The following is a 12767-nucleotide window of genomic DNA, read 5'->3' as shown; positions in this document are numbered from 1 at the left end:
TTGTGCTCCAACACATTTAAAACATTTTCCTATGCTTTTCCCTATAGCTTTTTCTCCTAAAGAAAGAGTACAGTGGCACTTACAGACCTATTCGATTCACCATGCCACTCCAGCAGCCTTCAAAAGGCTCACAGAGGAAGCTTCTTTGTTTTGCTGGCAGAACACCTTGTGCAACATCACTGGGTAACTGATGGGTAAAACACAGTCACCTACATGAATACAAACAACAGCACAAGATAACAACTCAATAGCAGACTTACACGTGTCAATCACTGAAGGAGTACAGAAAGTAGTCTTTTTTTTTTTGAGATAACTCCAGAGCCTAGATCATGGTGTATTCATAACTTGTGTGACGTACACACAAGTACTATATGCACAAAAAAATCCTCTGCAGTAGTCAGACAACAGGAAAGTTGTTCAAAATGAAGCCATTCAAAATAGGCAGTTTCAGAGTAAAGAACAAGCAGTTCCAGAGAAAATAATCCATCTGATATCTCAAAAGAAAAAGTACATTTTAATAATTGGTGCCTTCAGAAGAATTTACTCTGTTAAAACTATGTATTAAATCCTGGGAGGTACAGTGGGAGTGAAGTGTTCCATACTACATCTTGCAATAACAAGGAAATAACTCTTTAGCTCCTAGTGGGTTTAAACACTTTTGGCGTCACAGAAACACAAGCTGAACAATTAGATGTGGCTTCAAATTTGCCAGAAGCTGCTTTTAATTACTTATCTAGCTGACATACCACCACGGAGCACTGAGTCAGTCATACACAGAAGCACCACTGGAAATTCTTCTGAAGAACTGGGCACACGAGGGCAAGAAGCACAAGCTGTAAGTGAAGGTGTAAACCAAAGCAATAGAGCAATTCCACCCAGCACAGCTCTAGGTCTGCTAGTGGCAGGACAGAGGAGTTCAAAGTTCACTTTTCACAGTTGATGTGGGTTTCCTTTAAGATGCCTGGAAAATGACTATGTTGACCACATCCACATTCTGAAATACTTTTTTGAGAACTCCTAACGAAGCTTCAGCCAAAAGAACAGGAACTGACTCATTTGTACAGTACCCATCCACTGCACAGTCACTCTCAAGCGTGTGCCTGAGATGCACGTGGGCAGGAATAAAGCCATCAAAATTCACATTGTACTTGAGAGATTACAGCTAGAGATCTCATACTGACACACCAGCACACAGGTTGTGAGCACACCTCCAGACTATCTTTATGACCACAGACTGCTACTCGTCATATCAACTCTACTGCTTCTGAATACAACTTTATGCACAGGACTTACAACTACGATCTCTCTGTAGTGTACTCTTACTATCTGCAACTCAAACAGGCCGTGAACAAAAAGATAAAGACAAATAAATTACCTTTGCTATCACAACCTATGGGAAGCATGCATAAAAATCAAGCGTACTGTTTCAAACCAAGTGACTATATGCTGTATGTGAATCAATTCTTTCTTATGCCTGTTTTATGGCAAGATAAAACTGTTCTGAAAATTAAGCTTGAGGTATCCAATAAATCATTTCAATAAATCCAATTCACTCAGCAATCTTCAACGCGTGGGAAAACAGCATGCAGAGAAGGAGGCTCTCTTCAGAAGGACATGGATACTACCAAGTTTCAGTGTATGGCTGTTAGTTATGTAGAGACTTGCAGAAAACAGGCATCCCATTTAGAAGTCAGCTTTCTACCAAATAGGTGTGCCACTAAGCCATTGTTTAAACCCACTGAAACTGCACTGAATCATTTCCCTGAATAGCATCACAATGAAGTGGGTGTGTTGTTTTTTAAAATCAAGGTGTCTAAGCAATTTAACATTTATCACCACATGTACAAAACCCCCCTAATAAATTCTATAAGATTGCATGTATAAAATTGCCCAAGAAACAGCACCAAAAAAAAAAACCTAGGGAAAATAAAGAGATTCCAGGGAGAAAGACAACTTTGGTCTGACTGAATGGCGTAGCTCTGCAGAATATCCATCAGCACCTTTGCTGTTCCTGTCTAATTGGCTTTCTGAATGCAGACCTTTAAAAAGAGCTAACCCAACATCTCACTAACAGTTTTCCCAATGGTTTTGGCTCTCCAAGGTGTGAGAAAGAAAAAGCAATTGAATATTTGAATAAACTTTCCCGCTCTTATCTAGGCACTTTATTGATGTGCACCTATGTGGTACCACATACTGCTCCCCTACCATAGAATTATATGCTCAAGCTCAGCCAAGAAGTCAAAAAGTTCCAGCAGATAAAGTTTTCAGGCAGCAAAGGTATACTGAAAATATACAAAGCAGTCACACACTGTTGAGGGGCATTCTAGTAATATCACACGACTCATTGGGCAGAAGCTTCTGAGGAAGACACAAGCTTTTTGACAAGGTAAGTATTTTTTCCCCTCCCTATCAGATCAGGTAGGTGCAGAACTCACCTGCTAGCTTCATCTGAGAGCAAGAGCACAACCTGGCACTTGAACTAGAAACCAATTGCCTCTCAACTATCAAGTGTAATGCCACAGTTCGCACTCATTTTCTACAGGATGGCCTATATATCTTTTCCAGAGCAACCTTTACAATACAGCAGAGCTACTAAAATACGTAATTCCCAGTAAAAGAATCTTCTACATAAGACCACAGTAGTTCAGCAGAGATTTTTTTGTAACAAAAGAAACCCTGCAAGAATACTTATCTTAGCTATATTACATAACAGTACCTGCAACAGTAACTTTGCTGCTGTTACTCATGTAGTTACTAGATGACAAACTGTCACCTTTCATGCTTGGAAATGACCCACTTCTCCTTGTCATTCTGCCTACCAAAAATGGCCAACAAAACCCACAAGGCACCTGCAACTGAGCATCACCCTGACATCCATGCACTAAGACCGTGCACAGATTTCAGACAGACCCACTGCCAGAAAGCACTTTGGTTTTCTGAACATGAAGTGAGATTTCACCATCCCCAGCTGCAGTATTACAGAAGTTCTCTGCAAGTCCTGCTTAACAGTCAATTCCTCAGTTAACGGCTTCTGAGTCATTTCAGGGAAGCAGGTATCACTCAGGTAGATTAGTGCTACAGTTAGGAGTCCCACCAATATTGCACCTGTTTGACTAAAGGTAGCACTTTTGTGTTCTTGAGATGTTCCAGTGGAAATACAGAGCTTGGGTTCATTAAGGTTGGAAGATCACTGAGATAACCTTTTAGTCCAACCACCAACTCATCCCCCACCACCCCCACTAACCATGTCCCTCAGTGCCCCATCTACATGCTCTTGGACATCTCCAGGGACAGTGACTCCAGCCCCCATGCAGCCTGTTTCAATATTCCACCATTTGTAATCAATCACTCCAATCTGTCAAAGTCCAAGCAGTGCAAAACCAGGCTAAATTCCCAAATGTGACAACAGTGGAGAAGATGGAACAACTGATAGCCTTCAGGTGAGCAACACCCTTGAGAGAACAGTACATCAATCACATACAACCTGCATCAGGCAGCAGATAGCAGCAAGCTGGGAACCAACTTGACTTCCAGCTCCCCACCACAGCCACAAGGCACACCTTCCCTGCTCCTACTAACAACTAATTCCAAGCATTAAGGACACTACATTGCAGCACCAGTTAGCTGGCACCTACTAATTGAAGGTCAAACAACTTTTTGAAGATACTTAGAAACCAGAAGAATAATTCCCTTAAGCAAAGATTCAAAGATCAGGGTAGTTCCCTAATAAAGCAGTTAAATACTTCTGTGGCCCTTAGCGCACTTTTTCCTCTTGCATCAAAGCTTCTCACACCATGCTCTCCCTGCATCCTCTTTGGGCTCTCCCTATTGCAACTGCAAACACAATTATGCAACGTACGTGAGAGCTGCATTTCCTTATAGTTTCCGGAAGAAAGAGTAAACATTGGATTTCATCCTCATTCCACAGCTGCTTGCAGTGAGGGAGGCCTCCCATGTGCTCCTTCCTCTCCAAGGAATTCGGTCAGAGGGGCAGAGCCCTGCTGGCCAGATCTCAGCTGCAGCAGCTCCAAGAGCAGCACGGCTGCCCACTGTGAAACCTCACCCATCAGACTAGGCGCTTTGCTGCCTCTTATTTTGTGCCACAGGTAGCTGCTGGCTCAGGGAGCTGGCACCCGGAGGCTGCCTTGGCTATCATTAGACATGAGATGGAAATGCTGCCATTATTGACAATAAACATGACTGTTCTTAAATTCACAGGGGACCACATCACCTGTATTCATTCTTGAAGCTCACTGGTAACCACAAAGCAAAGCACACATAGTGTTCTTGAGAAGTTTGTGTTCTACCAAGCACCTAAGGAAATGCCCTCAAGCATTGGAAAATACATTTTAATTCAACTGATTAAGAAAGAGTTGTGCACTGATAAGTGATTTGTTGTACTACAGACAGAGCCACTGGAGATGTGTACTTACATGTTACACCTCGTATATACATTCATTCAGAAGCTTAATTAAGGTCATAGGTTTGAAGTGCTAAGTACTTGCTGAGGCTGTATAAGGCTCCTTCCCATGCTGAAGTTTTCATCTTGCCAGCCCAATGAATTTGGTCAGAAACTGATCAACTCGCAATATTTCCTTGCAAGCTTAATCCTCACGTGTTTTACCTTAAGGAACTAACACAAAAAAATAAAAACAATCCTCAGTTCTTTCAATTTTTTAGATGCCTACTAAAGTAATTAGGATGACTAAAATATCTCATTTCACCCCATTGCGGAATTTTTCCAGACAGCTTTTTTTTTTCAGTATATTTTTGGGCAATGTAACACACCAACTTCCCCATCTTTCTGTTTGGTATTACCAAACATCTCCCTTTTTGTACAAAACCAGAAATGCCATCATACACTCATATTTACACGATCACCTCCCACCCAATGCATTTGAATCCCATCCTGTAGAGCTCACCCCTGAATGACAAACCTTCCTCTCCACAATATCATAACTTTCAACTAAGCCTGGAATTGAAAACAAGATATCTCGTAGTTGTTTGTACGCAATAAATCTGTTCTTGTAAATAGTTTCCAAATGTGTTATTCAGGGTTTTGATTTGCTTAACTTCTCCTTTTCTCCTCCCAGTGCAAATGAAGACTATGCAAAACAGGCCCCACAAAAGCACTACTGCTCCTATAATTTCAATGAAGACAGAGGGACCATTTGCTAGTAGAAACCATTTCACGTTCACTGCCCAACCACACACTTGTTAGGCAAGGGCAGTGAAAGATTAGTAGAACACAAATATTTAATTATTCACAAGTCATTGAGACCCGTGACGTTTTCCTTAAGGTGTGAACAGCTGGCTGCAAAATTTAGACCAGATGTTGCTCTTAAAATGAGTACTGATTTATAAACAGTTTCACCATGACCAAGACAGCTCCAAAACTGAACAGCACCATGCACCTATTTATAGTAGATACTTCTGACAGTGAAGAAAAATGAAACATCTGGCACAAGATGATTGTGAAACACATAAATCTCATCACTTAATAACGACAGAGTGTAACTTTTCACTAACATAAGCAAACATGCAAGGAGGAGCTCAGAAATGAGCAGGAAGATGCTCTCACATGTAGTGGGCACAGTTACTACAGAGATGTAGTGTAGAATTACCACTGAAAAGCCAACATAATTCTTTCCAAGCTGCTGAGTTTTACGTCATGTTTTGTAGAGTATAACTCCAACCTGTAGATTCACCAAGGGAGCTGCATCACTCTCTTGTGATGAAAGACAGCATGTGCCATTGTAACACAAGTATCCACACATCCACAGTAAAGAGGGTTTGGCCCCTTACCTACAATGGTGTTTGGAAACACCAAAAACTTATCACCATGGACATGAACAAGAGCTTGGCATGGCTAGACGTCAGGACAAAGCCAAAAGTTTTAAGTGATACTGGCATAACATTAGGGTAAGAGCACTGCTTCAAAGTGCCATCAACAAGATAACAGCAAAAACTGTAACAGAACTGCTCTGACCTGAGACACGGAATATTTTTTTTCCTAAGTGAGCATTAAGACAGGACAGCTATGACACAGCCTAACAAAGAAATAAAGCGTATCTCACAAGTAGAGAACAGTCTGAACAGTGGCCTACAAATAGGTATTTTCATCTATGGAAAATACTGCCTGCTCAGTTTTTGTAGAGAATAGTTGTGCCAGATTATGTTTATCTGCTGCAATACCCCATGATATAATATGCAGTATAGTATACTTACTCTAAAGAACAGTTATTTTCTTCCCTCAACATCAATGCTTGTTACTCAGCTGTTCTGTATCTTAGTCACTCAAGGGTGACTAAAGTTTTCTTCTTTAAAAAGAAATCTCACTCTAGAAACAGAATTACTTCCATGAGACTGCAGACAGCGCTCTCCCATGAACCTTACCCGGACCCACCTTTTCTTGGTGATTGCCACCATCATAGCTAGTTTGGGTTCATCTGAGCCACCTTGAGGCAACCAGATGATTAGGTTCAAGACAGAGGTGGGATATAGAGGCACACAAGCCCAGCAGTTTAGAAAGAAGGTACAGACCCTTCTTGGGCAAACAGTTGCAGTTCAAACCTATTGCTAGGAATAGTTGGGTAAGGCAGTGGCTTTATTGTTTGGTAAGCCTACAGAAGGCAGGCTTTCCTGCAATGGGTATTCCTATGTCAAGTATCTTTAAGAACGGGTCAGAAATACATCCATCAGGATTCACTTAAAAATAGTTAGCCCAACCCTTTGGGCAGGGTGATGGTCCAGAGAACCTCTTGCAAGCCACATAGTTCATCTTCACATGTTGTACTCCGAGGTCTTCATTTCATGATCAGCTTCAAAAACATGCAATAACTCTGCACCATTTCTTGAGTGAATTCATTCTTAAGCTTTGTTTCATTTGCTTTGAGCCATAAAATCAGATTTACTTTCTGACTGTTAAACTCACAGCATGGCTATGACTTATATACTCGTATACCAATACATCATGTATTTAAATTTATACTGCTTATCAACCTTAGGAGCGATACAACAGATTCACAGAAATGAGGTGGCAATGCTTTGGCATTATAAGCTGAAACAACTATAATTACATCTATCATAAATGCAAGAGACAGAAGCATTTAGATATACGGTGCACCTCAGCATACCCATCCAGTAGCTTAGGCTTCACTGTCTTGTGCTGAGAATTTCCAAAGATATTTAAAGCAGCATTAGTGGCCTATCACAAGTCTATACATGTGCCATATATACACGTGTTTTGAAAGATGTTCTCTATCTCAAAAACCCCAAGCAAACAAGTAACATCGGTTCTACTTATCACAGCAAGAGCTGGAAAGTTATTTGTAAGAACAAATCAAGGCAGACATAATAGCCTGATCGCCCCCCTAGGAGAACTGCTGCAGTCGTATTACACTGCATTTCTAACAGTTATAGGTGCAGAAGAACTATCTGCAGTGCTAAAGTTACAGCTGGGTGAACAGAATGTTTCTGCATCTATACAGCGTGTCTGCCATATCGAGAGCCCAGTTTTCAAACTTCAGCACAGGCAGAACATCAAGGTGAAAATGTCTCCCTGCTCAAAGGACAAGCACAGCCAAGGGGCAGGTAACTCCTCCCCCCCCCCTTTCACTAAGTAATAATAAACATAATGCATCTTCAGAGATGGGAACGGTGGGCGTCCTTGCCTATTGAAAGCTTTCCCTGAATTGCAGGCATTTGGAGACGTAACTGCTACCCAAAAAATAATTCCTGGTAAAAAAAAAAAAATGAATCGTTTTCTAAGAAGTGATAAATCATCGTCCTTGTCAAAAGGTACCCACCATCGCCACATGCATGTTTCATGGAAAAAAAAAACATATCAAAGTGACTTTATATAATCTAACCCATTCAAGATGCTCTGGGAGTGGGAGGAGTTACACACTATACCTTGGAAGTTTCCATAGGTTATTGCAGCTATCAGAGGGATTTCAGACATCCCTCACCCAAAAACTGACTTGGTTGGAAAACCCACCTACAATCCAGGGGCATGGGGGCGAACATCGCGGCAAAGCATCATAGAATAGCCTGGGTTGAAAGGGACCACAGTGATCAACTGTATTGTCAAAAACGAATAAGGAGCCCAGGATTTGCTCTTATCTGGCAGTTCTCAACACCATGACATCCCACAACAGGCACCTCCCAATGCTCGCACCCTCTTGCCATCCACACTGCTGAAACATCTTTACAGATTCCACTGACTCCTGCAGTGCTACCAAAGCAATCTAAACCAGGGCAGAAGCCACTCTGCCACGTAGCCCTTCCAGTACTTGAGATGCCAACTGACGCAAAATATCTGCTGACATATAAGAAGCATTTTGCTCATTTCCCACCTCTGCCTTTCTCTGCAGTCATCGAGCACCGCTACTTACTTAAATTAATAGAAATAGCCATTAAGATACACTACCAGACCTACTGGTGACAGCGTGTTGGGTTTTTTCGCAAATGCTTTCATTATACATTCACAAAAATCAGACAGCAGCAACATACTAACAGAATTAGCATAAGATGTGGCTTTGCATGAGATCATCTACTACAAAAGTTAGGATTTTTTTTAAATGAATAAACTGGAACAGTCAACAGCATGACACAAACCAAAACACAAGCAATAGACATGATCTAAACAGAATTAGACCGGGACATGCTGATTTAATTCCTGAAATCTCAGCCTACGTTAAAGCCAGTCAGCCCTCACCTCATAGCAGTATTTCAAAACAGGTGAGCAAAGCCCAATTGGAGACTGCTGATCATTTTATTAACACACAACAACTCCTGTAGGATTCTCCTGTTTTAAGCCTTCCATACTCAAGCAGAGCAGTATGTGTTTTTTATTTTCAGGAGGGTGAGGGGAAGGGAGGGGGGGACCTCCAGCAAGAATGCTAACCTTATGAATTCTTTCTCTGGAATTTTAATTGGTAAATCTATAAGGAAAAACATACTCAGCTGCAGAGAGCTGCTCCCCAACCCCAGGACAATCATAGGACCTTGGAGCAGTTGGCTCCAGGCTGAAAAGGGTCTTCTCCTCAGGTGGCGTTGAGCCGCACCTCAGCTAAGAATAGCAGAATGGCTGATGTTGGAAGGGGCCTCAAAGATCATCTAGTTCCGACCCCCCATACTGCGGGCTTTGATAGCAGAAGTCAGGCTATGCTCTTCTCCATTTGCTAAAGGCGCAGCGCCCTTAGAAGGCATGCTTATCTTGAGATCTATTATTTTTATTGTTTCTCTTATTAGGCATTTCCTACTCGTTTTCACTATAAATTTAGCTACACAGCAACCTTGAGCTCTATTTTTACATAAAGCATTGTTCAAAGAACTTCTGAAAATCATTTTAGAAAGGAGAGAAAGGCCTTCCAACAATTAAGACAGGCTTCATAGTAGGAATGTAATCTCAACTCTGAATAGCTTCTATTTTTCTATGAGTGCACTTAAAACCAGCGCTTCAAAAACAAGAAAAGCAGCAAAATAAGACACTGAGAAGTGTCACGCTGAGCACATCTCTTTTAACCCATAACCGAAGCGTTTTCTAAACACGTCCTGAAGTTACTGCTCAAAAAGAAAGTAAAAAATACAAGTCACGAACTCAACAGATTTAAAGCCGAAGTTACAGTTGCCATGTAATACGTTCGCTATTTATTGTATTTACTTAGAGATACGCCAACCCCACGCTGTACCGCAGGTACTCCAGCTCCCAACCCGACCCGGGGGCAGCCCTCGCAGCCCCACTTACGGTGCCATATTTAAACAGAACCCAACGGCACCGCTTCATGCGCGCTTGACGCAGGATCTCGCTTTCCAAACCCGTACCGGATTCAGGAGCCCGGCGGAGAGCAGCACGATGCGCAGCGCCCATAGGGCTGCTCCCGTCCTTCGCTCTCCCCGGGCTCTCCCCCACGCGGCCGTCGGCCCAGGGACGTCGGAAGGAGCCGACCGAACGGCCCCTCGCCGCCCACAGTGCGTCCATGCGCGCACCGCTCCTCCCCGGCGGGGCGCAAAAAGCGCGCAGCCACCGCACGCGTGCTCGCCTCGCTTCTCCGCCGCCGGGCTTCCTAGAAGCGCTTACAAACCGCTCCCTCCAACAAAACGAAAGGAAGGCAAGAAGCAGGCGCCGCGCACCCCAGGTACGCTTCGCTTCGCCCCACCGCAGCGCCTACCGGGGCTGCACGCAGCGGCCGGCGGATCCCGCAGCCCCCCAGCGCGGGCCAGACGCCCCCCCCCACCATCAGCGCCGCGTTCCCTTCCCTCCGCACTCACCGCGTGGAGCGGCCCTTCCTGTCGCCGGGCGGCGGCCCCGCAGGGTGGGAGCGCGGCCCCCGCCCGTCCGCCGGAGCCCCCCGGTGCGGTGGGGCCGGGCCGGGAGCGGAGCCGCTGCGCGCACGCCGCCGCACGCCGCTCTTATAGCGACCCGCCAATTAAGGGCGGCCAATCAGCGGGCGGCGGCCACGTGACGGGGCAGTTCCAATTACCGCGGAGAATTTTCTGAATTAGCGGGGTTACACAAAGGACACTCATTGAGGGGGAAGGAAAAAAGGGCAGCGAGCGCGAGCGGGAACGCCCAGCCGGAGCCTGCTGGTGATTTAAAGCAGGAAACTCCCTCGCCTCACACAGACACGGCCGCATTCAGGACCAGCCAGCATCTAAATAGGAGGAATGTCTGGCACACATTACGCTAATCCGCGCGCTGCGAGCCGCGTCCCGCAGCCATCGGCGCGCTCTCTGCCCCCGCCGGGGCGCTCGCTGAGGGGAGGGGAGGGGGGAGAGTGAAAAGGGGCACCTCCGGCGGGGAGAGTCCCTCCTCGTTACGTAGAGAAATAGTAATTGTTATTAAATATGTAAGCTGGAAATTGCTTTCAAAGCGAAGGGCGGCGGGTGGAGCGGCGCTGCTCTGAAAAACTTTGTGCCATACAGCGTGCGAATCCGTAGAAAAAGGGAATAATTTCAATGCCTCATTCAATGTATTAAATAATCAACAGTAGCTCTCCGTGCCAGGAAGGACTCAGCCTGCTTAAAAAGCAAGGAATGTGCTGCCGTGCTACCGACCGCTTTCCGTTTTTATTTTGCAGAATCGCTCCAGAAAGAGATGAATGGCACACAAGGAACGGCTTCTGCCTTACGGGCATTACTAAAACCCTCACCTCGCCCATGCGCCCCTACGGCACGCAGGTCAACCGGTGAGCGCTGTGCTTCAGCTCCCTTTCTGCGCCCCGAAGACACGCACGTGGCCACGCGCGGCAGCAGGAAACACCATGAGGCAGAACCGGAAGGACTGCGGGGCTGCATGCCACGGCCACGCCAATCCCAACTTCTGGGCAGGAAACGTATGCCATGGCAGAGCGCTGAAGATGACTCAAATCGCCTCTCCCCCACCCTCCGGTGCCACGGAACAACAGCCCTCTTCAGCCAGGGGAGGGGGACCACGTGGAGGGATGACTCAAAGCTCTGGGATAGGGGAAAAACCCACAGAGCAGAGCACACAGCCACCCCCCCAAAACTCACACCGCCTCATGTTATATTAATTAAACACACAACAACTGCCTTGAGGTAATAAACACTACAAAGGCAAAGCCATCTCGTCCTACCACAAGATAAGTTTACTGAGGTCAAACCCCAGGGAAAACTAATCTAACCACATTTTCAAATTGTTTGGAATATTCCATAGCCCAACAAAACCATAAATTGACAAAAACATCCTATCCTAGAATAGCGTGGGGATAACAAAGAATGTTTTGTTTAATTAAAGGCAGATGACCTAATAAAAGTTTCACACTCACAGTGCGCAAATAAATCTTCGTCTTTGTTTTACATCTATTGCTTTTTTTTTCTTTTTTTTTTAAAGAAAACAATCCTGTGTTTATTTCCTTAAGATGGTATATTTTGGCTTTGATTAAAGTGATTTCATTAAATATATCAGAATACTTGAAAATTGTGGTCTTTACCTTGTCATGAGCTTCAAGCAGGTATGCAACTTCAAATTACAAGTAGCCAGATCGACTTATCAACTTATCCATCTTCTTGAGGGCTAGTGAATAAATGTCTCAAAATGGCCACAGATTCCTATTAATGTTAAAACCTTGAGATGAGCTGTCCATTCTTTTCAGAAGTTTAACTACAGACAACTGAATTAAAGAAGAGACCTAGGACAACAGGTGTAGCTGAAGAACTTAGGGACTGGGAAGGAAACCAGCGAATGCCTCTCTTGTTTTCTGACCCTACTGTCATCTCAAAGAGCTGCAGCTTCTCCTCAGCTCCTGCAGTTGAGAGGTTGTTCCACAAGTTGCTTCTGACGGTTTGGAACTTTATTTTACATTTCCATCCTAAACTTAGTTGGGGACGGCTGCAGGCACAACACCAAATGATCACCATCATCTCTCTTTGCTTCAAGTCGTGTTTCCCTTGTCTTGTTCTATACCCTCAGTCTTCCATTCTCCAACTTGGTAGAAAACAGACATGTATCTGCCGTCATCCCTGATAAGTGACGTAAGCCTAATGATTTTATCACACATTGTTTCTGAGTTCTTCCCAAAGCACTTACTATGAGGTTCTTCACAACAATATTTTACATTAAAACAATCAAATTATTTCACTATTCTTTTTGAATGGAAACCATGACTCAGATGAGCCAAACACAAAATATTCCAGAGAAGTATTCTATGTATAGCGTTCGTGTGAGCTCGTGTGTCTGAAGCCAGCCAAATCACGTAACTACTCCATAATGGAAAAGCTGATTAACCATTATAAATACCTCA

At 44.2% G+C, this 12767-nt stretch overlaps 2 protein-coding genes across 5 annotated transcripts in view; one reads left to right on the top strand and one right to left on the bottom strand.

Annotated features, from left to right (window-relative positions):
* Positions 1 to 12767, bottom strand: part of LOC107055472 (translation initiation factor IF-2-like) — a 101914-nt gene that overhangs the window by 33785 nt on the left and 55362 nt on the right. The window lies entirely within an intron of this gene.
* LOC101749541 (translation initiation factor IF-2-like) lies at positions 9789 to 11823 on the top strand. The gene is made up of 2 exons (XM_040652723.2): positions 9789 to 10142; positions 11085 to 11823. Exons 1-2 carry the CDS (start codon positions 9860 to 9862, stop codon positions 11564 to 11566), a joined length of 765 nt encoding a protein of 254 aa, XP_040508657.1. The 5' UTR covers positions 9789 to 9859; the 3' UTR covers positions 11567 to 11823.

Source organism: Gallus gallus, chromosome 1 (genome assembly GCF_016699485.2).
Source record: "Gallus gallus isolate bGalGal1 chromosome 1, bGalGal1.mat.broiler.GRCg7b, whole genome shotgun sequence".
In the NCBI taxonomy this organism is placed as follows: domain Eukaryota; kingdom Metazoa; phylum Chordata; class Aves; order Galliformes; family Phasianidae; genus Gallus; species Gallus gallus.
This window is presented reverse-complemented; position numbering and strand designations above follow the sequence as displayed.

Excerpts from the sequence above, each read along its gene's own strand:
- LOC101749541 (XM_040652723.2), top strand. The coding sequence starts at position 9,860 with ATGCGCAGCGCCCATAGGGCTGCTCCCGTCCTTCGCTCTCCCCGGGCT. Across the intron at positions 10,143-11,084 it reads GCAGGCGCCGCGCACCCCAG|AATCGCTCCAGAAAGAGATG; the intron begins GTACGCTTCGCT and ends TTTATTTTGCAG.